Raw genomic sequence first — 26,655 nt, 5'->3', positions numbered from 1 at the left:
CCTAATTTCAATTTAAGAGAAAGCAGGAAGCATTAAAATATAGCTCACAATAATATTAATAGTATTAAAGTACTTGAATGTACAGTAATTTTACATAAAACAGAAAACAATTTTAATTTTGGTTTTGTTGTAATACCCCTATCTTCCTTCTTTACTCTGTCCTCCTACAGCATGTAAGTCCTAATTAAATCCCAAGCATATTTGGTCTGTGATCATGGTAGGATATACTCATTGATCCAAAGGAGTTGACTCCTCTTAAATTGAGCAGTGCTGCCACTGCATTCTGTTCTAATGGCAGTAAGATAACTACTTGAGCCTACAGAGAGGTGAACATTAAAATGTCTAAGCCCTCACAAAGCCTCCCTTGACCTAAACCTTGGCACAGCTTGCGTATGGTTTCGTTATACCCCCCCACCCCCAAGGATAATTCACATGCATGTTTCTATTTCATCCTTGTCTATTTTTTGAAATATAAATTCCCTTTAAAAGGCATGTGAAGTACTGGCTTGAAAGGCCTTGGACACTTTTGATTTTTAATATCATGATGACTTAATAGCAACCATCCACATTCCTCTGAAATCTTGCAAGCAGTGTCTAAGCTCTTCTTTATAGTTTTCTGAACTGTTGATTCCTATGCATTGTGGTAGAACATGAACCTAAGATTCAACTTCTGACATATCCTATTACTGTAAAAGATTGCAATAACCACTAAAAAAGATTTGTTAACCAATGAAGCAGAAAACAACTAACAGTCCCAGAAAAAAATATGTCCAGTTCAAGTTAGAAGAACTAATGTAAAAACAAAATGATTTCTCTCAAATTGAAAAAATAAACTCAACTGAACTTCTCTAAAAACTTTCATTTTTATTTTATTAGGTTTAGAAACCAACTGACTCCAAAATGACTCTAGAAGACTCACAATTTAAAACAGGCAGCATTATAAAAATGCACAATACAGCATAAATATATAACATCCATCCGAACAATGCACTACTGTATACATACAGAACATGACCAGCAAGGAGGCAAAGAGCTTATTGACCACAGCTGTAACTTACTCTTTGAGTAAAAGCTGTGAATTCAAGATGACCCCAGACAGTGCACAAATCTTGAATGGGGAACTACAATCCCATCCACGATTCAAGACAGAAAAGACCCAGATCATGAGGACTATAATAACCGTAGCCACTCAGTCTTGCTAGAAATAAGTGAAAGGTGATTTCTATCCATCCAGATCTGTCCATGCTGGCTGGGAAATCCGGGAGCTGAAGTCTACATACGTTAAAATTGTCAAATTGAGAAATAATATAAATTGATGCTGTGATTATAGTTGCATACCCTCGATTAGTTCAAAATTTTATTTGAAACAAATCTGCTAAGATCTTTGTTTAAAACATTGGAAAAAATGCTGCTAGGAAGAGGGGACAATAAAGAGTCAAGATTTGCCTTGGCAAAAAACCTAAATAATTTGAAATATTGGTTTTTTTCCCCAAAAGCCCTGTTCCCCTATATCCGTGATGGTGAACCTATGCCATGCATGCCAGATGTGGCACGCAGAGCTCTCTCTGTGGCATGCGCGCCATCACCAGCTTCTCTTCTGGGTTCCAGCATGTGCCTGCACGCGGGACCAGCTTTCCGGCACGCATGCCCGTGATGGAAACTGGAAGAGCAGCTGGCTCTCTTCTGGATTTGGCACTCCAGTTTCAGCACTCAGTGCCAAAAAGGTTAACCATCACCACCCTATATTAAATACATCTTGACCTGGATGTAGGCAGTGTGGCATAAAGCTGAATTATAATACAAGACATGCAGATTCTCATTCTATTATCTTTCCAAATTTCTCTCACTATTTATGGGTGACATATTAAACATCCTGGATGCAAAAGGCTTTCTTTCCTTTCCTAGATGCAGATAGTTAATTTCTGGAAAATTTATATTTTCTGAGGATCTCTAAGTTGAAGCCACTACAAATGGAAGTTCAGTTTAATGAGTATTTTAGGCTTGATCAACAATTGCAAATAGAATTCAATTACAAAAGGGTGCTGGATGGCGTTTCTACTGGATATCCACCCAAAAATTCCAAGTTCATGATCCTTACCTAGAAGCTGCAATCTCAGATTTCTGCCTGGCGATGGCTGCTGCTCTCTGAGCACCTTCTATGTTCCGGTCCACTTTCTGCCTTATCTTTGCACTTTTTAGAGGTATCACCCGTTTCTTCATGCCTTTGATCAATACGTTCATGCGGTATTTTCCTTCTTCCTTTTTCCCATCAGGCAATGTGGTACAACCATATCCATGCCGCACGTTATCCAGCCACTCGCCCTCATACTTCAGGCCACTTGATCTCTCACTTATGCCAAAACCTGAACGTTTGTCATTCTTCCACTCTCCCATGTAGGATTCTGTGGTGGTGGCATCAATATCAGCATCAAAAGGTGGGAAGTCCTCTCCTTCTACTCCTTCTCCCAGACTGGCGGTGGAGGTAGCATCACTACCTGTAGAACTCATCCCACTCTCACTCTTAAGGAAACTGAGTCGACTCCTTTGGCTGGCCAAAGAGGTCTTGGAGTCAGATTTCTTGATTTTCCCAAACAAGGAGCTCCTCTTGAAGATTCCCCCCTTCTTTAATTTCCCAGCATCAGCATCTGCATACAAGCTGAGAGCAAAGCCACCCCGAGTTATGGTAGGTGACATGGGAACATGTTCCTGGTTTGCTGATGGCAAATCGTGTTGTAGCAGAGTGCCATTGCTGTGCTCACTCCGTAGGGATGTAAGGGAGGTTCTTAGAGGGTTGCGGACCACAGCTGCAATGCCATATGGGACACTTTGACGAACTCCATAACCGTGGCGCATGCCATTGGTGAACTGGCCTTGATAGGTACCTGAAATCAAAAGTAAGAACTAAGTCAAATACATCAAATTTCTCTGGAATGAATATGAAAGGATAGCTGTTCAGGCAGCCACAGCACAGCATCGTCTCATACAAATGGTTTCTCATTGCAGGAAAACTGTACTCATTCCCAGTCAGAGAGAGCTATAATGTCTTCCCAGTCAGCAAATATAATTTTTCCATCCCCTCTGAGATTAAACCTAGCATCGGTACACAGCTTCTGCTGAGGGTGATATTCATTAACGGCATATATAAAACAAATCACTAATGAGGGCAAGGTTTGCAAATCTGGCCAATAGGTGGTAATTGTTCTAATCCTTTGCTTTTAAAAAAAAAGAATATCAGTATAAAGAGTTTGATTTCCTATTAAACAATGAAATTGTCTAACTAGATCATCAGTATTAAACAATACTCCTATTCAAATTGACTTACTATCTGGCATGGCAAATATGGGTTATGGGGAAAATAGAGCGCATTGGCAATTTCTTTTCATATGTGTACATTCAAGCATGTACACTAGGGACTAAAATAGAGGTAGTCAACTTAAATAATGTGTTTCTAAAGTGCAGGAAAAAGGGGGAATTTATCTTGAAATAGGAACTTTTGGAAAGTAAATCATCTCAAAATAAAGTAATATTTTATCACACACACACAAGATTACTTGCTCTTCATTTATAATATTACATGTAAAGGTAGGGGAAATTTGAAGGTCTTTTCATTTTATTAGTTTAGTCTCTGAATTCAAATAATGAATTTTACTAACTTTCATTACCCGGGAATAAAGTGGGATACAAATAGATTCTAAAGTTCATTTCTGATATCACAAAGAAAAGAGTGTTGGCTCCAACATACTGTCCACTTATTGTTTCTGTGTATTGTTTACTTTTGGCTTTAATAACTTTAATAATTTTTACATGTGGACTTCAACTCCCGGATTCCCAACCCAGACATTCTTCTGGAAATTAATTCCACTCACTTTAAAACTGCAAAGGTTAAAAAAACCCCACTGCATTAGATAATTCCCTCACTGCTATTCCCTTCTACCTTTCTCTTCCAGGAAAATGACTACCAACTTTCCTATAGGAGAGGTTTACTTAATTCTTAGACTTATATTTATGATGTGTGTGTGTTTGTATATAGTGTTTGGGTGGGTGTGTTTGTCACATATAGATAGATAGATAGAGTTAGAGTTAAAGTTAGAGTTAGAGTTAGAGTGAGAGTGAGAGTGAGAGAGAGAGAGAGAGAGAGACTCATATACATTACACTCTAAAGACACATACAGACAAAAAACCGCTTTACAATTTCCTTCTTTCCATCTCATTCCATTGTAATAGTTTCTGTACCTCCTTTTACTAGCACTGCTGAAATGGGATATTGGTTAAGATTTCAGTGCAGTAGAGAGAAAGTTGCTAGTTCAAAACTTGACGGATTTTTTTTAAGATTACTGTTTTTATTTTACATTATTTATTATTTCACTTTCCTTGTATAGCTAGTTTTCCCTTGGACTTTAAAAAAAATAAATTAAGGGGAAATTAGCTGCTCAAAAACCTATAATTAAAAATATCCCACTGACTTTAAATCAGCAATGTTCTCTTAAGTTAAGGATCATAACCATTTTATTATTTTAGTAATACAGAAAAAAAGAGATGCACAATTGGAAGCATTCCTATCACCCATCTCCTCCCACTTATTACTGTATGACTGTAATTTTGTTGCTTGTATCCTTACAATTTATATTGTGTCCTAGTATGATTTGATTGCTTTTTTGTACCCTATGACTATCATTAAGTGTTGTACCTTATGATTCTTGATGAATGTATCTTTCTTTTTATATACACTGAGAGCATATGCACCAAAGACAAATTCCTTGTGCGTCCAATCAAGAATAAAGAATTATATATGAATAATAAACAATAATTTAAAAATGGCAATAAAGAATTCTGTTCTACTCTTCTCTACTCTATTCCCTCAGCTGAACGAGCCACTTTTCTTGCGCAAAGCAGTCAATAAATAGCTGAATCCCATCCAATGAAGTGCTCTGGCTCAAATGAATAGGAGACCCACAAATGAACAAAATACAAAAAGAGTATTTTGGAAGTGGAACAGAAAATCATGCTCTGAAATTAATTTGAAGGTGAATGGGAATTAATTGACAACAACACCATCCATTTCTGCCCTTCAGAAACAGTTGCTTTTCTATTAGTGACAAGGCAACCCAGCAGTGTAGATAAGGTCTAAGAGTCTAGTCCTAAACACAGTATGCAAAGTCTATTTGCTTTATATTTTTATATAAAAAATAGCTGATTCAGAGAATCTGCAAAACTTGTTGAAGTATGAAACATCTTTTAAACAGTTATTGGGTGGACTAAATTTCATCTCAATATTTGCAAAAGTTTTATATATTTGACTAGGGCAAAAGTGGATAGCATTTCTCTCTGCCCTATATTTCTATCTATCTACTTACCTATACCTACCTATCTACTTACAACTATCATCTACTATCATCCATCCATCCATCCATCCATCCATCTATCTCTCATCTCTATCTAGCCATCATTCTGGAGTACTCCATGCTTTTTCATTATTTTGTTGTATATATTATCAGTTGAAAACCATTTAAATGTAACAAAAATCTTCTTTTCCATAGCGTATTTGAACTTTTCACAGAAAAAGCTTGGTCCCTTTCCCACCAATTAGCACAAAACATTAATTTCCTTCACTTCAGAGATTCTATCTTGCTTCATTGTCCACCTTTTGTTGATATGGTTACCTCAGCAACGAACAACACTACTCTCTCACCCCCAAAACTTTTCTTCTATCCTTCACACACAGTTTCAAATTCCATTCCAAAATTAGTAAGCTACATTCCCCTACTCTCCATTCAACTTGGGTATCCTGGAATGAAATATGCTAAAGAAATACAAATATTTATTCCCAGTAAAGAGACACTAGCTCCCCCAAGGATTTGTATTCTCATAGGCAAAGGGCCAAGAACAAATGAAGATTTTTTATGGATTCTGACCTCCATAGCTCACCAATGAGGTCTATCATATCAACAAAGGACAATAATCCTTAAAGATCTAAAAAAATACTAGGAAGACAAGGAAGAGTTCATAAAAAATACACAAATACAGTGGACTCTATAATGAATTACAATAAGGTGTAAACAAGTGAGCACCATATAGACAAGACTATTGACTTGATCAATTCTTCCTTATTAATTTTCACTGCCTTTCATTATGCTGTAATATTAAGATAAGCCCCAGAAGACACTTCACATAAAAATATCCTTACAAGATTGTTCCCTTTCTCTCAAGTATATGTAAATTTAACATTTAAGCTAAATTGCTAATCAATGCTATAATTCTTGTAAAAAGGTTAATATAGAAAAATAATCACAAGAACAGGGAAGTTAGGTACAAAGTAAACACTGTATTTGGGCAATTAAAAAATGGAAATATTGAAATGTCAGAATTCTTTTAAAAAGGAAATAGAATTAGGAAGCAATTCTGCAGAATAGTTATACATATGGGATTATAAAGAGGATTTTAATATTACTGTAGAGTGTAAAAAAGGAGGAAAGTCAGTTTCTGAAGCATAGAAAAGGATAATTCTTTTCCTATCTTCTCCCACCAAATATGACTTAAATAGCTTCAAAGGTTGTATTCCAGGCTCTATCTCTGAATTATAATTTATACATTATACATTAATAGAGTTTGTTTAAAGTATATATTTTTCTCCTGCTTTCTCCCTATATGTATATATGTTTGTGTGTGTCTGTGTGTGCACACACATGGGCATGCGTAGACACAAGTTGTATACATAGCTTTGCAAACTATTCAAGAGTAGATATTTAATTCCAGATATAGTGGTAGTTCAGAAATCTTGGTGTCAGTAGACTGGAGTCTGTATAAACCACATTCTGGAGGATTACATGACATATTAGATGCCATTACAGTGGTGGGTTCCTACCGGTTCGGCCAAACTGGTAGTGGTTTGGCAGCCTGGGTCGCTGGAACCAGCAGTGACCCAGACCTGCCACACCCATGAAACGGTTCTCCGGGTGGCGCCACAGGTGCTGCCATCTTGCCTTTTGCGTCTGCACATAGCAATTTTTATAGCACTGTGCATATGCGTGCAGTGCGCATAAAGCACATGCACACACGCGAAGCGCCCACCAGCAAACCGGCAGTAATGACTGCTGGAACCCACCCCTGTGCCATGAGCTTTGGTACTGGGTGGAAAAGCTCTTTGATTCATGATCTGCTATTGTAATATCCTCTTTTCCACAGATGGATGTAAATTAACATCCAAAAGCTTTGGAGAAATTGGGAGATGAGTTCATCTTGATGGATCACAAGTTTAATATGAGCCATCAGAGTGATGCAACTTTTTAAAAAACCAAATTCAGTCACAGACTTCATCAAAAGAAACACAGTGTTCAGATCAAATGAAATATGGTTCTTCTCTGCTCTGTATTGGTAAGATCAACATAGAATCCAGTTCTGGCTTCATATTTAATTGAAGGGTTTTAACAAACAAATTAATAGCAACCAAGATGATAAATGGTCCTAGAAAGAAAACAATTACAAGAAACATGGGGAGATTTGATAACTCTCCAAGTATCCAAATGGCTGTTATAGTACAGAATTGTTTAAGTGTTTCAGAAAACAGATCAAGAAATAGTGGGGTTTAAGTTACAAACAGGTTTTGGATAGATAATGGCATCAGGAGAAAAATTCCTAGTGGTAAGAGCTATTTACAGTGGAACATATTGATTTAGAAGTGACTTTTCTTTGCTGGAAGTATTTAAACAAAGACTGGATGGACATCAGAGTAAGAATAAGAGATTTCTGTACAAAGCAGGAAGTTGGACTGTATGTTCTCCAAAGTCCCTTCTAATCTTTAATTCTATATTATATACGCAAGCCCTCGTGGAGGGGAACAAAAATTTGTATGGCTGCCCAAATTACTTTCAGTGATTCCAAATGGTTTGCAAAGGTGAAAACTCAATGTAAAGACAATAAAGAATAAGTCCCCTCCCCTGCTGACAACTACCATATCAGATAAGCCATTTGATAGCACCCCACTCAGGTGTCCCCAAAACCAGGTCTCCAGGGCCTTGCGAAAGTGTGTCAAAGTGGGCCCAATTTTATGCATGTAGCATCTAGATTTGAATGGCGATTTCACAGTCCACTTTAGACTATTGGACAGATTATAGCGCTAATCATTCCTAATCCTACTTTAGCATCTGAATTTGGGGGATGCTAAATTCTTTAGACACTTCATTCCATAGCTTTTTTCATTGATTGTCTTACTAACAGAACTAATCATTAGCTCCTATAAAAGCCTTCTGCTGAAACCATGCCATATTTTAACACTACTTGAGGCAACAATCTTTGGCTGGGTTTAGAAATTCTACTAGGCATGTTTCTGTCCATTATGATTCTGTCCATTATTTAATAAACCACAACTACCTTTGTCTACAGAATAAGGTAAGCCAAATACAAACAAAGATGATCATCCTAAACTGAAATGTAGTTTACTTGGGCTAATTCAAATTCTACGTGGACCCACCGTTGATTTGTTAATGATTGAGTGTAAACCATTGTGGAAAGTGCCTTACAATGCCTAGTAAAGACCTTTGGAAGAAATGTTTTCTTTTAGAAAAAAGATATTGACATTTGTGCAACAATTTTTTTTTCAAAGGTAGTATATTAGTTTATTTCATGATAAATTATGAATTAAAAAATAAGAAATTGCCATTTGGACTCTCTTTGGAAAGGAACAGAAAAAGGAAAGATTTGTAGCTGTAGAATATAAAATAACTTCATGACAGAAAATGCAACTGAAGCACTCAGGTGTGAAGACAAGCACATTCATCATCAGAATGAGATAATTTTTTTTCTAAAGCATATAGAATATGAATTTTCTTGCTCTTGCTAGTGACAATCTGGAATATCCTGCAGATTGGAAGCAGCTGTGCAGGTAAATTCATCTTCTGATGTGTGGGTGGCACAGCAGGGACCCAACTTACTAATGCAATCTTCATCACAAACAACTCATACCTTGAAAATGTTTAATGTGAGTCAACAGGTATTGATATAATTTAATACTAGACAGCTATTGTGAATGTCAGTAATATTGTAAGAAATGTTACTAATAATGAAGTCCTACATGTATTTTGTATACTGTAATTCAGTCTCATGAAATTCAGTAGCACTTATTAAATTTCATACAGATGAGTATGTATAAGATTACAATTTGTTTATTATAGATATCACTTGAGCATTTTGTTCATGTAAGAACAAAACTCTTTCATATTTCACTTAGAAATCTATTTCTCTTGTTATTTTCAATGGAAAGTCATCATAAACTATTCACCCCAGTGGTATATAAGTCAAACAGGTTTAGTTTCTGATAAACTTACATGGCAAAAATGCACCAAAAAGTACATTTGGACACCTGTTGGTGAACATTTTTTCAGATGTTTCTAATGGATATGCATTTAATCCAAGCAGCGCTTCACTCTTTCTCATTGCTTATCTGGTTTTGGTTTTTGGTTTTGCACCTCAACTCTCAATCACAGGATTATTTGTTGGACACAACTAAGCCTCATTATTTTGTTAAACAAACACAAAAAACTAGCCAATTGGACTGTCCATAATCCATCAGTCTATATACAGAATACCTTAAAATGCAAATAAATATGTAAACATATTGTTTAATGATTTTTTCAGCTGTTCTAAACCAAACAATCTTCTTCCTTACCAAGAATCATGAACATATTATAAAATATACGTAACTGCTTGAAGTTTGCCTTGAATTTTCCAGAAAAGTAGTGAAAATATCTGAAGTTTCCTAATGAGCCATATAATAGTATGATTTCTAATCATAAATTGTTTAACCATAATATTGGGTTGATACAACATTCCAAACAAGTCGCATCATGGCACATCAAAAATTGTCTTGCACCAGTGTAATTTTTGCAACTGGTTATGCACAGAAACATACTTGGTACATTGGGTTTTATTAAGTTGTCCTCATGATTTCTGATTCTGTGGCAAGCATCTCCTTGTTCACTCTGTTGGATAAGAGCTTCTAGATATTTTGTGAGTTGGATGGTGGATGCTCAACCAATCAGCAATGATTGATCCATACCATGAAATGAATGCTTATTCTAAAAGCTTCGAGCTGACACATCCTGCATTGCAAAGAAGGGTAATCAGTGATGGAATTGTATCAGGAGTCAAATTGTAATTGGGCAGCCAACACCAGATAATTAAGCAATAAAATGTATGTAAGATACGCAGATTAATTCAGAAATGGTGATGAGAAAGCCAGGTATTTGTGTATGGGACATGTATATGACATACATACATATACACATATACACATATATACATACATACATACATACATACATACATACATACATAAATGCAAAGTTTGCATACATACACACACTCATTAATATATAGAGGGAGAACTATATACATGTTCAGCTGCAATTTAATAAATAAGACATACATCTGGAGAGATTAAATATTACATTCTACTCCAAGGCCTTCATGTTACCTCTTTTCAGGAATAAGAACTGAATTATTTTCCCTCAAGATTGCAGCTTTGGAACTCTTAGCCTACAGAGCACTTTGTCCATGCCCCATCTGGGAAGGAACTGGCAGCCAACCACATCTTAGTCAGTCTTACCTCCATCAGCATAGGTCTCTGTACCATATCCATCTTGCAGCCCGTTATTCCAGGTACCTTCATACTTTGCTCCATTGCTGACATTCTGCCTTATGCCGTATCTTCCCTTGAAACCATGGGTCCATTCACCTTTGTAAAACCATCGTCCTTTGGTTTCAATCCCTAAGCCATGTCGCTTTCCTTGAGACCAGTAGCCCTCATAGGTATTGCCACTGGGCCAGGTGTATACCCCCACCACTTCAAAACCATAGTTCCAAGAGCCAGAGTATTCGCCCTGACCTTTGGGGCCAGTACAGATGCCATGCCCATGGGCTTTGCCACCTTCCCAGCCCCCACAGTAGGCTCCTCCATCATCGAAGTCAAACCTTCCACCACTCATGATACAGGACCAAAGTCAGAAAGCCAGAGGTTTCCACTCTTCTCTTTTGCTCCTCTTTTCCTTCCTCTTCTCTTCTTCTCTCTTGCCTATTTAGCCAGATTATGGCTCCATTAATGGACCAATCATAGCCCGATTCAAATGCCGCATAGCCAGGTTCAGCGGAACCATTTTCAAAGAGCCCAAGAAAAGAGAATTGCTGTGGGATCCAAGTCCCTGTTGATGGAGGGAGGATGGAGCCAGAGAACTCAGAAAGTTGCCCTTCTTGGTTCTACAGAACCATTACTCAAGAAGATGTGGAGATGTTGATTAGAGATACAAACTACTTCCTGGTCTTGGAAAGAATAGGACTGAAGTTCCCTCTCAGCTGTACAGTTCTAAACTTTACATCCTTGATCAGAGGCCGGGCAAAGGTTGTAATTTCCCCCTTCCACTAAAGTAGTTGTACTGGCTTTTCTATCATCCTTGCATTCTCCTTAAAAATCCCCCCCCCCCAATCCTTTCTTTTAAGAGTCCGTCCACATCTACAGGAGCTGCGCTCTCTTTAATCTTCTTGCCGGGTTGTGCCTATCCGACGGCTTACGCCCTCGTTGCTTTTCCTCCTTCCTTTGGTTCCTATGCCCTCCACGAGGTCCCGGCCCCGGGCGATGCCAGCGTTTTTACTGCCCCGTAGGCTGTGTGCATGGCTCCCAATCTCCTCCAGAGTCTCTTCCTATTTTTCGCCTCCTCCTCTGCCAAAGAAAAGGTCAAAGCTGCCCTAACAAGGCCATCGGCTCCCTAGAGCTGCTCCTAAAATAGACCCCCCTCGCCCAGCCCCTTTTCTAAGACCCTTTTACGGAGGAGAGAGGAACCACCTCTTCGGGGCCGGAATAAAAATTAACAACCCTGGAGGAGGAGAGGGACCGAGGAAGCAAGTGTGTACTTTTAAAAATAGCAGCCTGGGAACGGCGGAGCGGGGGAGGCGGAGAAGGGGGTCGCGGTTCTGCCCGGCTGTTTGCGCCGAAGTTTTTTTTTTTTTTTTCCAGTAGGGCCGAGCCAGAAACGGCTTCTCCTAAGCCCGAGGGTGGGGACAAGGAGAGCATGCATGGATCCCTGAACCAAGAGGTTAGCAGGCAGGACTGGAAGGGGCACAACCCGTGAATCCGGGTTTTTGCAAATTTGGCTGAGCATTATGTTGCTGGGCCGGGAAGGCGACAGGCTCTCTTCGGAAAATTCGGGCGTCGCTGGGAAGCTTTCTTCAAAATTGCCCGGGAAATTGTGACTGTGTTACTTGCTCTTCCCTCGTTGCCCCTTAAGACAATCCTTCAGTTGGAGGAAGTCGGTTTCCCTTGGCGAGCGCCGCGGCCACAGCGCGTGCTTCCTCCCCGCTGACCTTTTCTGTGCTGAGGGGGAGCTCGGCCAGGTGCAAATCGGCAAATGGCTTTGAAAAGCCACCGCCAGTCCTTTTTTGCCTTCAGCCGCAGATTCTGCTCGCTGTAGCAACTGTACGTGATTAATTCGCCGTGCGGCTATGAGCGTTTAATGTGCATTGGTTACTCAGAAGAGCTCAGAAAATAATAGCGTGCTCCTTTCTCTCACGGAAGATCTCTTCCTCTGCCATTACAGCTGCAATCACAGGCATGCTTAATCAGGATTCAGATGTTGAATTGGGGCTTTTGCGGGGGGGGGGTGTTAATTCCTTCCTTAATGATAAAGCTCAGGGGTGACTTTGGGTCAGTCAATTTCTCTCAGTCCAACATTTCTTTGAAGAGTGACTACACAGAGCAGTGTTTTTCAGCCCTGGATACTTGAAGATGTTTTGGCTTCAACTCCCAGAATTCCCCAGGCAATTGAAGGCCACATAAGTTCTCCAATTTGAGAGACACTGGTGTAAACTGAATCTGAGTCCACACAACAAATTGTGGTCAAGAGATGAGACTTTTTGCTAACAATTCAACCAAGATACATTTGAGATTAAAATGGTCTCTTTTCTGACCCTAAATGACTGGTTAATGGGAAGGCCTAACACATTAGGTCTAGAAATGACCTGGTTAAGTTTGTTGTTTGAACAGTCCACCAGAGAGCTTTGTGCAACAATCATTTTTCTCAACAAAAGATTTTGTTCAGTAAAAATACATGGTTTTCCTATTTGAATAGTGGCAATTAAACTTAATTTATATGACCATAGGTGAAATAAAGTACACAAATAAATACTCCAATTGTAACTCTTTAGAAAGTCAAAACAATTATAAATAACAAAATTGTAAACAAAAATCTTTAGAAAGTTAAAAAAAAACAAGTATGGCAAGAATACCAAACTCTTTGGGACAGAGGGCACATTTGAATTTTAAAAGCATCAAAGTTGTAATCACTAAATGAATGTTAGAAAATTTCTAATGGATACAGCCAGTTTAAAAATACTTTCACAGTAAGACAAATGGGTAACACTGAAGGAGAATAATTTGTTCAATGTCTTATATGGGAGAAACAAGTCTGGGTTCCCAAGGACAAAATCAATATTTTTAATTCATAATTATCTTCTGCTTAGGTTTAGTATTTCACACGACACATATTGCCAATTTGGAATATAGATCAATTTCAGCCTTCACTTAGAAATACTTCAAGTGGAAAGTTGGCTAAAGCTGATATTTGATCAATTTATATTGAAGGTTCTCATTATTAAGCACCAATGCAATTTCCCATATTTGCTCTTTGTTAATTATATTTCATTTAATTGTAAAGCTAAGCTTCACTAGTAAGCATATCTTTATAATTGCAGAATCCAAATGAGTCTATTTCTATTGCAACATTTTAGTACAAAATTTTTGAAGAAAACTAGTAGGTAATCTTAATTTATCTAATAACCAAAAGATTGCTTTTTTCACTTAAAAAAGCAAACCATTTTTCAGTGGCTGAAATAAATTTCTGAAATACTCAACCAGAGAACTCCCTTCATATAATGCAAGCTGAAAGTATGCTTATTTCCTGAGAATGTACAGGAAACAGGTGGTCTTATACAAGACCAGAGGAAAATGTGGAGATGTTACTTCTAACACTTTATATAGCCACTTCCAACAATTAGGGCCAAGAATTCCACATTAGTTTCTATGCTGTAATTGCTTGCACAGTGCAAAGTACACAATACAGAAAATTCTAAAAGAACATCATATACTATATTTGCAACGAATTACCATCCACAAATCTTGTTTGTCCCAGTTGCGAAAGAAAATCATTTCAAGCACCTCCAGTCACCTATTGTCAGTTATTTGCATTTTTTTTACAACTCTAACTGGAGTGTTGAAGCTGCACAAAAAGCAGCTCAATATTGTTCATATAATAGAGAAGGAAGAAACCATGACTGACTCAGTAAAGTTGCAAATAAATGCTTATCTCAAGAGCAACATCTTCCTAGGGAGTTATTAGATCCTTGCTTAGTTAGCAGTGTAAAACACAGGGTATTCTGGGCCAGAAAACGAGACCTCAAAACAAAGTAGTGTCTGCCTTCCCCATGATTTACAATTCCTGGAATCTCTAGCTAGTATTCTGACCGTAAATTCTGTGGATTTTATTCCCAAATTATCTGGACAACACTAAGAGAAAACATCATGGAAACATTAGCCATTGCCACATTAGGTGTAAGAAATTGAGTAGATTACAGATAGTTTTCAATGTATAACTCTTCGTTTAGTGACTATTTGAAGTTACACCACCACCAAAGAGACATGACTGTTTTTCACCTGTTTCTCAGCATTCATATGGTCACATGATCAAAACTTGGACGCTTGACAAGGTTCAAATTTATGATGGTTGCACACCCCCATGGTCATGTGATCAAAATTCAACTCTTGGCAACTTGCTCATATTTATGCTAGTTGCATGTGATCACCATTTGTGACTTGAGAAGCAAAGTCAATGAGAAAGCCAGATTCACTTAACAACTGTGCTACTAATTTAATAATTGCAGTGATTCACTTAACAAATGTGGCAAGGTAGGTCATAAAATGGGGCAAAACTCACTTAACAAATGTATCGCTTAGCATTATAAATGTTGGACTCAACTGTGATAATAAATCGAGGACTTCCTGTACTTATGTGACACAAAGCTTTTAAGGTTGGCTTCCACAAGGATAGTTATATCAAGGGAGAACTGAATTCTTTCACCTTAGAATTAATTTTTGATTCTAAGTTATAGACATTTGTGAATTTGAAGTAGAAGGTTAACAAATAACCCAAGACTTCATGCATGTGACTGTGCCTTGAAAGTAGTTTTCTTAGTGTAAGTTTGCCAAACAAACTGGTTTCTTTCACATATAATCCATATATCTTAAGTGTATTATTTGTTTCTAGCACATTGTCACAGAAATAAGTATAGAAATCAGCTTTAGTGTCATATTTTAGATATAAACAGCAAGCAGAATGAACAGAAGTGTCTCTACATAAGTATGAAATGTAGTAAAAATTGTGCTATTCTGATATGGAGCAAAGCTGACATCTAATGGTCACATATGTGATTGAATATTAATATTTCCCCATTGTTCATCAACCATAAAATCCAAATATTGATGCTTTGGAAGGATTTCCTTTAGAAATTGCACAAACATGGAATTTAGGTTGTATTTAAAACAATACAGAGAAGAAAAACATTACTGACTTGTACAATTTTAGATAATGTATTCAACATATTTCAGAAAAAGACTTGTGCATTAGCAACGAAAGTCAAATTGAAATACTCAATGCCATGCTTTTGATAATTTAAAATGTGCTTGCGTGCAATTACACACATAATGCATATACAGTTACATATACAATCAATATAACATGTAACAATATACAATACTTAGCCTCAGATGTGGAAAGTGCTTGAATTCGTTCTAGATTGTTTTATAATTCGCTGTAAAATGTTAGCCAGTTAATCCAAACAGCCAATTGTGGCTATACCTACAAAATGGCATAATTTCCTAGGCTTGCTATTTGCAGTTCTCTGATTTAGAATTTATTTCAATTGTTGATCTATTAAAAACAAGAAGTCTGCCTGAAATGCCAAGTGGTTTTATTATAAGCACAGAGAACAAACTGCTTCTGAGAAGGAGCATGATTCAGGGCAGATCTCAATGCCCTTTGTTGGCTAGGGTCAGGTATACATCATTTCCGCCATGTGAGACATTTCCTTAGGTATATGCAGGAAGTACTCCATATAACCTGAAAGATCTTCAATGGTCACATCATCTACATGAGCTCTGGCTTGCTCAGAGCAAGATTTGAGAGAACTGGAGGAAATTCTTGATGTGAGCTGTGGATTGTTCTGCACATGTGCTGCTCTTTCAGATACACACCGGAGGGAGTTCTGTATGTCAGAAAACATGTACACATTTAGGTTTTGCCATTGCTTACACTGGCATTCATTCTTTACACATGCACAAAAATTCCCTTTATTTTGTTCAGAGACAGACTGGAAATCAGAAAGATCTGAGACCTTTAGAATTTCTGTGGGAAGAACACTACCAATATATTCAGAAATATTCTTTGGTATTCCAATCATGGATGCCTCAGAATCTTTGACAACTGATTCTTTCTTTCCAAATTCTAGAGGATGACTGCCCAGTTCATTTTCAGAAAATTTCTTTGGCACATCCAAATCTTTGTTGCTTTGAAAAGCATCTGTTAGGTTCTTGTGCATGGATTGGCTACCGGAAGCCATTTGTTTAGTGCAGTGGATGAATTTAGGAGGATGGAGCACAGGAGACTTTGATCGCCGGCAACGTTGGGTTCGAATTGTTCCTCTTAAAGGTTTCCTCAAACACCTGCAGGATGAAAATAGAAAGAGATAAGTACTGTAATTCACTCTGCACAAAGGACAGCTAGCCATTTACAAGTGCGCAAAATGCTATCAAAATTCCAGTCTTGAAACTCCTTCTAAAAAGCTCAGAAAGAACTTTTATTTCAAATTCCAGAAGTGGCCCAATCTATAAAAGGATTACTTCGGGGCATTTAGAATAGTCAGGAACAGTCTATGACTCACTCTGTAATCCACAGGGAAAATATTATTTTTAAAAAATGTGTTGTATTCTCAGATATTGAACAAATATTTTTCTTGCAACTGACAAAAATAAAATATTGAGCAATTACTAAGATCTCTTACAATAAAATACAATAGCAGAGTTGGAAGGGACCTTGGAGGTCAACTAGTCCAACCCCCTCCCTGGGCAGGAAACCCTATACCGTTTCAGACAAATGGTTAGCCAACATCTTCTTAAAGACTTCCAGTGTTGGGGCATTCACAACTTCTGGAGGCAAGCTGTTCCACTGATTAATTGTTCTAACTGTCAGGAAATTTCTCCTCAGTTCTAAGTTGCTTCTCTCCTTGATTAGTTTCCACCCATTGCTTCTTGTTCTACCCTCAGGTGCCTTGGAGAATAGTTTGACTCTCTTCCTTGTGACAACCCCTGAGATATTGGAACACTGCTATCATGTCTCCCCTAGTCCTTCTTTTCATTAAATTACACATACCCAGTTCCTGCAACCGTTCTTCATATGTTTTAGTATCCAGTCCCCTAATCATCTTTGTTGCTCTTCTCTGCCCTCTTTCTAAAGTCTCCACATCTTTTCTCGGCTGATCTTAGCTGTTTTTTATAACGAAAACAGTATGAAAACTGAAAATAATTCATTTTAATAATCACACTGCAATGCTTCCATACTGTCCAGTCAAAAACATACCCATCAGTGTGAAAATGTATAGTACAAAACATTTTGATTATATGCTTAAAATATTTTTCACAAGGTCTAAAATATATGCTTAATTTAAAATGTTTTTAGCACAAAAATATAGGTAGAATTTTTAAGAAAACTAGGAATGTGTTTATCTTTTGAGATAACCAGTATTTAAACACTATAAATATACCAGATTTGCATCACTTCACTGACTTTGATACTTATAGCCTGGGGCTATACTTGTTGATAGCTAAAAAAATGTCTGCACAAAAGGAAGGGATTCAGATCACATAGAATATGCCTTTATAAATGCTGATCACCATAACTTTTTACTAGTTTGGAGGCACTTCTCTGGGCTCTTTTAGGAGCAACTGTGTTAAAATTAATGAAAAAAATAGAAACTGGGCTGGCATTATCCCAATGCCATATGCCATTTAATCTTAATAGAAAGTTTTTCTATCATAGAAAAATTAGAAAATTCATTTATAGACAGCTCATGTTCTAAATTCAATACATTGATGAAAAAACTGTCCAAACTATGAAAGACTATCCAACTGCAATATTTTCTAGATGTCAGCTAAATGATCCTCTGGCTACAATGTTGAGCATTGCTTTTTCTAATTTAAATTGCTGTTTAATTGATTGTTTAATTTTCATTGCTGATATGCTTATTGTAAAGTGATCTGGTTTATTTTGAAGAGGATATGCCCACTACTTTCATCATGTGCTATCAAGCCAGTGTCGAACCTTAGCAGCCACATTTTCTCCATGAACACCAGGCTCAAGGCACTATTGCACCAAGTTGATTTTAATACAAATCAAATCTGGCTATCTTTGAGTACATCCAACTTTTAAAATTATATATTTGGAAATAAACTTGAATTATAAGAAGCCTAGTTAAATAGCTTGTATATTAATATCTGACCCTAATCTTCCATTTCTAGGATTTGAATTCATGACATGGTCCTAAAACTGCCTTTCCTAGGCAGCTGAAATAGTACTTTGACGTAAGAAAATATGTTTCAGTTTTGTAAGAGAAAGATTCTGTTTACAGCCATTTTTCTTCCTTTTGCCTCATCTGGAAAGCAGAGAACCTGTTATGCCATGCATGGCAACTGAATATAACTCGATTGCAACATTCATAAAAACACTGTAACACTACTAAATCAAACTATCGCATCTTTCACCGCTTTCATTTATTTTATTTTATTTTCAAATTGATCATTCTAAGATGTTACGTGGACCAGGATATTTAGCAAAACACTTTAGCAATTCTTCATCCCAACTATTAGTCAGAATCAATTCCTCTTACCAGTGCCAACTTTCTTTAGATCCAAATGTCATCTTTACTTTGGATTCATCTGTACTTCCTACAAATGTTTGTGGAGATGCCCCCTCACTCACAGGGAGAGAAGCAGTGGATCTGAAACATGAGAAAAATATGTCATTTTAAATTTATAATCTAATCTCAATCAATATGTTTTGCATAATTCACAATATAATTGCCATTGCAAATATACAACATTTACAACCAGCTTTCTCACTACTGTTCTTTGTATCAACAGCATTCTGAGTTATTCTGAATATTACTGGGAAAAAATGATATTGGAGAATAACTGCCCATTTTACACAGAAAAAGATATAGCATAGTTGTATTTATTTTAGAAAATGTATGTTCTGCCTTTTATGAAATTTGGACAGCTAATGATAATAGCAATAGCACTTAGACTTATATATAGAGTTTCACAGTGCTTTACAGACCTAAGTGGTTTACAGAGTCAGCCTATTGCCCCCAACAATCTGGGTTCTCATTTTACTAACCTCGGAAGGATGGAAGGCTGAGTCAACCTTGAACCGAAGAGAATCCAGCCCCTGGCATTCAGCAAAATTAGCCTGCAATACTGCATTCTAACCACTGCACCACCATGGCTCAGTCAACTTGTACTAATAATAAACTAGTAGTAAACATAATAAAACCTTTATAAATCATGCAGAAATCTCCACAGAAGTAAAATAATTGTAATACAATAACCAAGAAACCAAACTTCACATGTTTGGGCTCATCTAACATCCTGCCCCAGCAGCTGGGGAAAGGCCAGATCTTCAGACTTCCAGAAGGTCAAGTGAGACCTTTCATATTTCGGGGATGTGGGGAGGCTGTTTCGTAGAGTAGCTGCAGCAGAAAAGGAGGCATGACTCCATGTATGTTTAATAAGGGGACTTAGAGCACTCACCCTGTCAGATCTGATGGGATAAACAGTAACTGGCCCTAGACCTCAAAAGGCTTTAAAGCCAGCACCTAGAATTATACCTGAAAACATACTGGGAGATACTGCACTTAAAAGTGACCTAGTAAATTGGGAAGCTTAAAGGGAAATAATCTACTTATGAAAAGAAAAAGGTAACACATGAAGAAACAGGTGTTTGAGATCCCTAACCTTGGGAGCTTATTTGGAATTTTATAAAAAGGATTGTGGAAAAAACAATAAAATAGCTGTTTTAAGGAGAGGGCCAGAGAAGGCAGGCACAAAACATTGTAATGACACCACTGTTCACTTTATTTAGGAGTTTTGGTGGCGCAGTGGTTAGAATGCAATACGTCAGGCCACTTTTGCTGCCTGCAGTTCGGCAGTTTGATTCTCACCGGCTCAAGATTGACTCAGCCTTCCATCCTTCCGAGGTGGGTAAATGAGGACCCAGATTGTTGTGGACAATAAGTTGAATCTGTAAACCACTTAGAGAGGGCTGTAAAGCACTGTGAAGCAGTATGTAAGTCTAAATGCTATTGTTATTTATTTTTATTTATATATTCATTTTATTCAGAAGATGCCACCTGACTCCAACAGACTCTACCTCACTGCATAAAAATATAGTTTATAAATATACAATAAAATATCATATGGCAAGTTTATCACAAATGAGAGATCTAGACAACAGCAGCAAACATATTATGAAATATAACTATTATATTCAGTCCCAACTATCCTAGCCCAAAGCCTGGGAGAACAGCCAGGTCTTAAGGCCTCTGGAATGCCATCAGGGGGTTAGCCACCCAGGGGGGATTCAAAAGGACAGGCATAGAAAAGGCATGTTTCAAACCTGATAGATAGTGCTGATTAACTGAAGGAACCTAGACCATGCCAACTCTGTTGGAGTAAACTGGCTGGACCAACAGCACAGCAAATAGGCAGTTTCTCAAATACAAGGAATAGAAAACAGCCCCATTTTGATAAGTTGGAGGGTGGGAGAATATTCGTATGAAAAAGCCACTACATAAAGTATTTTATACCGTTAAGGAAAGCCTAGATCAGAATTTACTATGTGCTGTAAACCCACAAAAAGGGTATTATACTTGGAAGTATAACAGAAATGGTATAGATTTGAGTAGTAGATACTAGAGAATAATCTGATCACATATATTTTAGTTCTCCTCAAGGTATCAGGTGACAAATCGGATCCTTCTTTTATATTTTATATTGCAAAGATACATACAGTTCTTACTAATTAATTACACTGCAACTTACCGTTCTGAATCAACTCTTAGTTTTTTGAAAGCTGCCCCGAGATTTTCCTCATTCTCCAACATTGTTAAGAGAACAATCCACTGCACTCTCTCCCCTTTGGAGATAAATAGAAAAATGAACTGGGATGAAATTCCAGGAATCTAATGTAGGAAATATCCTACTAAATTTGACTAACTGTAGATCAGTGCCTCAATAATTTTTACACATAGTCTTTGACAATTGGGACCAGAATCTTGGTTGTAGAGCGGTCATTAAACAAAATGTCACATGACCACTTTGCTGAATGACCACAATCCCAGCTGTAGTTGTTAAATGAATTTGAGGGTTTTTATATGATGGAGTCCCTGGTAAAGAGCACAGGGATGCCTCGGAGGGTTGGGGGATGCCTTGGGAGCCCAACAGAGGTCATACACAAATTGTGGGGGTGCTGCAATGAAGTCTCAGTCCCCCTCTCTCTCACACACATTTGATGAAATGTGGGTGGTATTATCTTTTAAGGTAGTCTTTAGATTAAAAATTTGTGTTTACATAGAATGGCATTAAGTATGCATAGCGTACAACTGGCCTTTGGTTACACTTGTAGTTTATTGGCCAAAATATTCCAAAACTGACATACAATACTGTTCTGTTAGCAAAGAAGACTGCATGAGACAGATAATCTAGTCTCCATCTTTTTTTAACTAAAAGACATTATGCAAAAGCCTCAACTGATCAAAGACATGTGGCAGAAGTCAATATCTAAGGACCAATCAGATAATGTCCACTATTTAATATAGAATGCAGGTAATCCTCAGCTTATATCCATTAATTCAGCAACCATTCAAATTTATGGTAGTGCTGAAAAAATAGATGTAGGATGAAATTCAAAATTCCAAACATCGCAATGTGATTCTGATGTTGCAGGGAACTATGGTCATGTCATCACCATTGGCAACCTTCCCTGCCAGCTTCCCATAGGAAACATCAATGGGGAAGCCAGCAGGGAAGGTTGCAAGTCTCTCTAGTAAGTTGCTCCCATGTTTCTCCTCCTTTCAGGACCCCTCTGCCCATGCCCAGCCTCCACTGACCCTTCTAGATTTTCCCTCTGATCTCCCTCAATTCACATGCATCTTGTACTGACTCTCCAAAGACTTCCCCCAGCCTCTCAGACTCCCCGACAGCTCCGTCACATCCCTAACGTGGAACTGCCACCTCTTCTCACTTAACAACCAATGCTTCTTAGTTACTAAGACAACCAGATTTACCATCACTAAGAAATGTGGTTAAGTGATGTTGTGCTTTATAACCACTTCGCTTAGCGATGACAATCCTAATCCCAGTGCCCTAACCCAAGAACTACCTGCACATACAAAACTCTTGAAAACGTTTTAAGTATTTAGGTTAACAAAATTAATTTTTTAAATAATAAAAGTTAAAGTATTAAGTGTTTATCATTCTTAAACTGGTACAAAAGAAGAAACCTGCCAGAAAAATGCTCACTTGGACACAACTCCCTCCCTGCTCCACTCAGTTGATGTTCATTTGCTCAAATTGTTTAACTGACACGTTTCTTAGTTGCCTGTTTGATGTCATTATGACTCATCTAGGATGGGTGTGTCATAATGTATTTGAAGTACATACTAACTCTTGAATCAAAGAACAAAGAAAGCACAAAAGGAAGTGATACACCAAGACAGCTTCCTGGGATGTTCATCTGCCAAATGGATGATTAACAGAAGCTACATTAAACAACCTGTGTTTTCAAAAAAAAACTTAACTGAATGTTGAACCCAGGCTTCTAAAAACTAGGCAAGTTCTTTATTTTTTTTAAGTTTACATATACTTATGCAAATCCCAGAACACTTATATTATTTTAATACTGAACTGTTTAATAGTGCTTATGTAACCTGGCTATTATTCTCACTGGGTGAGTAGTTCAGTCTCTTGAATGTCTCCTGGTTCAATTCCCATTAGTTGAGTAATGGGTTAAAATATGATTGCAGCATAAAGCCTGGTTAAAGGCAACTTATTTGGTGGTGTGGAATGAAGAAACGTGTGCTGATCCATAGATTTCCTCTATAATATGGTGTTTATGTATCCATTTTGTTGTTTTACTGTGACATCGAAAAATAGACATTCTATAAATAGATAAAGCTATATTGATGATGATGTAGACATTATTGAGGACTTGATGGAATCTGATGATAAATTCATATCCATGGTTTCAGATGGTAAATATATCATCAATAAATCTCAAGTAATTGGGGAGGGGGGAGGGAGATGGGAAGAGAGACTTTGGATGTAAGAATTGTTGTTCTAGTTCAGCCATGAAGATGCTGACATATTGTGCAGCCATATGTATATATATATGGCTGTGCCACTGATTTACAGATAAATGTTTTTCCAAAAGTAAGATAATTGTCATATATGACCTAGTGGCAAGGAATCTGCGCTGATCATTTCCTGAAACATGAATCACAGATTCCTTGTTAAAATGAAATGAAATCTGGTTAGAATTACAAAACACAATTTACCAATTGAACTATTTCCTATTAAAATCCAATGTATTGTAATGATACTACTAATTATATAAATTTATTTCTATTTAATTTATTCACACACACATAGTAGGAGGAATTAGGAGAGGTTCTCAAAAAAAAAGCCAAACTGGTACCAGTAGTGGTAGGAGCACCCAGGGTTTACAAAATTGTCTCCTAAATCTTTATCAGCCTGAGAACCAATCCTTACCTGATGGATCTGAAGGCTAGAAAGTGGGGGGAAAAGGGACCTGGAGATAGTTATGAATCATACCACAGAATGCATGGATAATTAAACAAGCCTGGACAAAATAAAGATTGATTTATGACTGAAATCACAATTATGTTGTTGGGCATGTGGTATGAGTATGATCACCTAGAAAACAAAATTGATAAAAAACAGAAAGGGGAAACTGGATTGGGGGGGGTGAGATATAAAGAGATTATAGAATTGTTCTTGAAAGAACTTTAGAATGTTAGTGGAAACAAGTCAAACAGATCTGCATCTGTCCATGCAGTCATCAAGGGTCAAGCTCTTAGGACAATAGAGATTACTTCCCAGGGTAATGAAAGAACTAGTGGATGTAATTGAAGAACAAGCTTGGTAATGCGGAGAAATACAGGAGAACTGGCAAGATCTCAGAAAACTGGCATAAATCTATCAGTTTAGCATAGATCTATCAACTTGATATTTTGGACAAGATATTAACAAAGATAATCGTGCAGTGTGTTTTGACTTATGTGTGCTACCGATACAATTAAAAGCAGCCAGCGCAATCTGCTACAATTCTTAGCATATTGATCTTACTGATGTTTGAAAGTAATGATAAATTTGATTTCAGCTTCAATTATTGAATGCAGACATAGTGTACTTGGACCTCAAAAGAAAACCCTTTATATAATGTGTCGTAACATTCTCCTTAATAAAGTGCTCAGAATTTGAGCTAGATGATAGCTTGGTTTGATGGATTCACAATTGCTACGCGTGTGTGCTTGTTAATGCTCCACTTCAGTGTGGAAGACAATATCATATCACAAGGACTACATACACTGCTATGTATCCTGGGCTGTTCATTTTTATGAATGAGTTGGATAGAGAAGTTGAAGGAAGCTTATCATGACATTAAACTGGCAGGGGCGACAATATTTCAAATAGAGAAAATTTAAAAAATCCTAGACAGGCTTGGGCTGTGGACTGAAATGCATACACTATAATTTAACAGAAGGATGTGTGTAAAGCTTTGCATCTGTGCTGTAATAATGTAAAGTCTAAGAATAGGATGACTTGACAATAGTCTAAGTTATTTCCTTATTCTTGCTATTAAATATGTGATATAACTTAAAATGTGTAGTTGGGACAAAAATGAAACACGCATTCTCAAGCAAAAGCATATCCTATTCTATTTTTAATTTCACCTTTTGTCAGAATACGTTGTAATTTTGGATGCGTTCCAGTGTCCTTTCATTTTCCTCCCCCCAAATAGCATTACTTAAAGGTAAAGGTTCCCCTTGCACATATATGTTAGTTGTTCCCTACTCTAGGGGGCGGTGTTCATCTCCGTTTCAAACCCAAAGAGCCAGCGCTGTCCAAAGATGCCTCCATGGTCCTGTGGCCAGCATGACTAAACGACAAAGGCCCATGGAACGCTGTTACCTTCCCACCAAAAGTGGTCCTTATTTTTCTACTTGCATTTTTACATAATTTCGAACCGCTAGGTTGGCAGAAGCTGGGACAAGTAACAGAGCTCACTGTTACACAGCGCTAGGGATTTGAACCTCCAAACTGCCAACCTTTCTGATCGACAAGCTCAGTGTCTTAGCCACTGAGCCACCGCATTCCAATTACTTAGCTTTGCATTACTTAGCTGATTTAAAAAATAAGTACAGCTGCTGAGTTGAGAGACACCAGGAATCTCAAGCTGGGCCAAAAAATCCCCAGAAGCAAGCAAGAGCAAAGACTGCAGCATTGGGAGCAAGGAAACTACATGACCTGTGTATATGTAGTCACAAAGAATGGAACTCAGAGTCCTTTTTAGGGCAATAGCATTATTCAGCAAGGTACAAATAACAAAAAAAACAACTAAGCAACTAGATGAGTTTATCATAGCAAATCCTTCCTCTTTATTTTACATCATTTTGCACTAAATGAAGTCTATGAGTCCAAGCTGAAACTTAAGTTGTGTTTCCCAACCTTGGCAATTTTAAAATGTGCAGACCCAAAATGCTGGTGAGGTTCAACACATCTGAATTGTCAATGTTGGAAAACACTGACTGAGATTATTAATCTATGCATTAGGTCAGGGGTCTCCAAATTTGGCCATTTTAAGACTTGTGGACTTCAACTCCCAGAATTCCTCAGCCAGCTTTGAGGAATTCTGGGAGCTGAAGACCACAAGTCTTAAAGTGGCTCAATTTGGAGACCTCTGCGTTAGGTCAAAGTGCCACAAATCTTTTGCTGCCACAGAAAAAACTGCCCCGCCAAGAAACGAAGTTGAGAAAAGCTTCACCTGTGGAGTTTCTTGCCTGCGACCGAAGCCCTGGATCCGAAGGAAAAGCTAGGTGGCCGGAAAGGAACAAAAAGGGATGCTTCGTAAAGCAGCCGAGAATGGGGCGCCTAGCGCGGTGACTCAACAGAAGTCCATCGCTTTGACGGGTAGAATCAGCTGCTCTGCTCCGGTTGACAAGGAATCACGCCAGTTCATGCGCTCAGGCGGCTCTGCGCAATGGAGACGGCGGGAAGAAAATGCCAAAGGTTCCTTTCCTTCACGCAAACCACCACCACCACCCCGTCTCCCCTCAAACCTATGAGCGGAAATAAACGAGTGACCCGGATCTGGAAGGCAGAATCCCCATGGAGACGGTTTGGTTTTACTAGCGCGCATGCGTTTTCCTAAATCCTTTCGTAGAGTTTCGCGCGCAAACCAGGAGCGGATGAAAATGCGAAGAGCGGCG

General features: G+C 37.8%; 2 protein-coding genes across 2 annotated transcripts in view; both read right to left on the bottom strand.

Annotated features, from left to right (window-relative positions):
- JPH2 (junctophilin 2) overlaps nt 1–11,626 on the bottom strand; it is a 59,428-nt gene extending 47,802 nt beyond the window's left edge. Inside the window, exons 1-2 of the mRNA XM_032218537.1 lie at nt 10,601–11,626; nt 2,099–2,882 (exon numbers count right to left, since the gene is read on the bottom strand). Coding sequence (XP_032074428.1) covers nt 2,099–2,882; nt 10,601–10,979 — 1,163 coding nt within the window. The 5' untranslated portion in view covers nt 10,980–11,626. The remainder of the gene's footprint in view (nt 1–2,098; nt 2,883–10,600) is intronic.
- A 3,929-nt stretch (nt 11,627–15,555) lies between these two features.
- Nucleotides 15,556–26,594, bottom strand: LOC116509186 (oxidative stress-responsive serine-rich protein 1-like). The gene is made up of 4 exons (XM_032218202.1): nt 26,211–26,594; nt 21,188–21,281; nt 18,976–19,086; nt 15,556–16,756 (listed from the first exon to the last, which is right to left on the bottom strand). The coding sequence occupies exons 2-4, from the start codon at nt 21,247–21,249 to the stop codon at nt 16,087–16,089; spliced, it is 843 nt and encodes a 280-aa protein (XP_032074093.1). The 5' UTR covers nt 21,250–21,281; nt 26,211–26,594; the 3' UTR covers nt 15,556–16,086.
- Nucleotides 26,595–26,655: the final 61 nt, after the last annotated feature.

This window comes from Thamnophis elegans, chromosome 5, assembly GCF_009769535.1.
Source record: "Thamnophis elegans isolate rThaEle1 chromosome 5, rThaEle1.pri, whole genome shotgun sequence".
Taxonomy (NCBI): Eukaryota; Metazoa; Chordata; class Lepidosauria; order Squamata; family Colubridae; genus Thamnophis; species Thamnophis elegans.
Note: the sequence above shows the minus strand (reverse complement) of the source record. Positions and strands in the feature narration are given on the sequence as shown.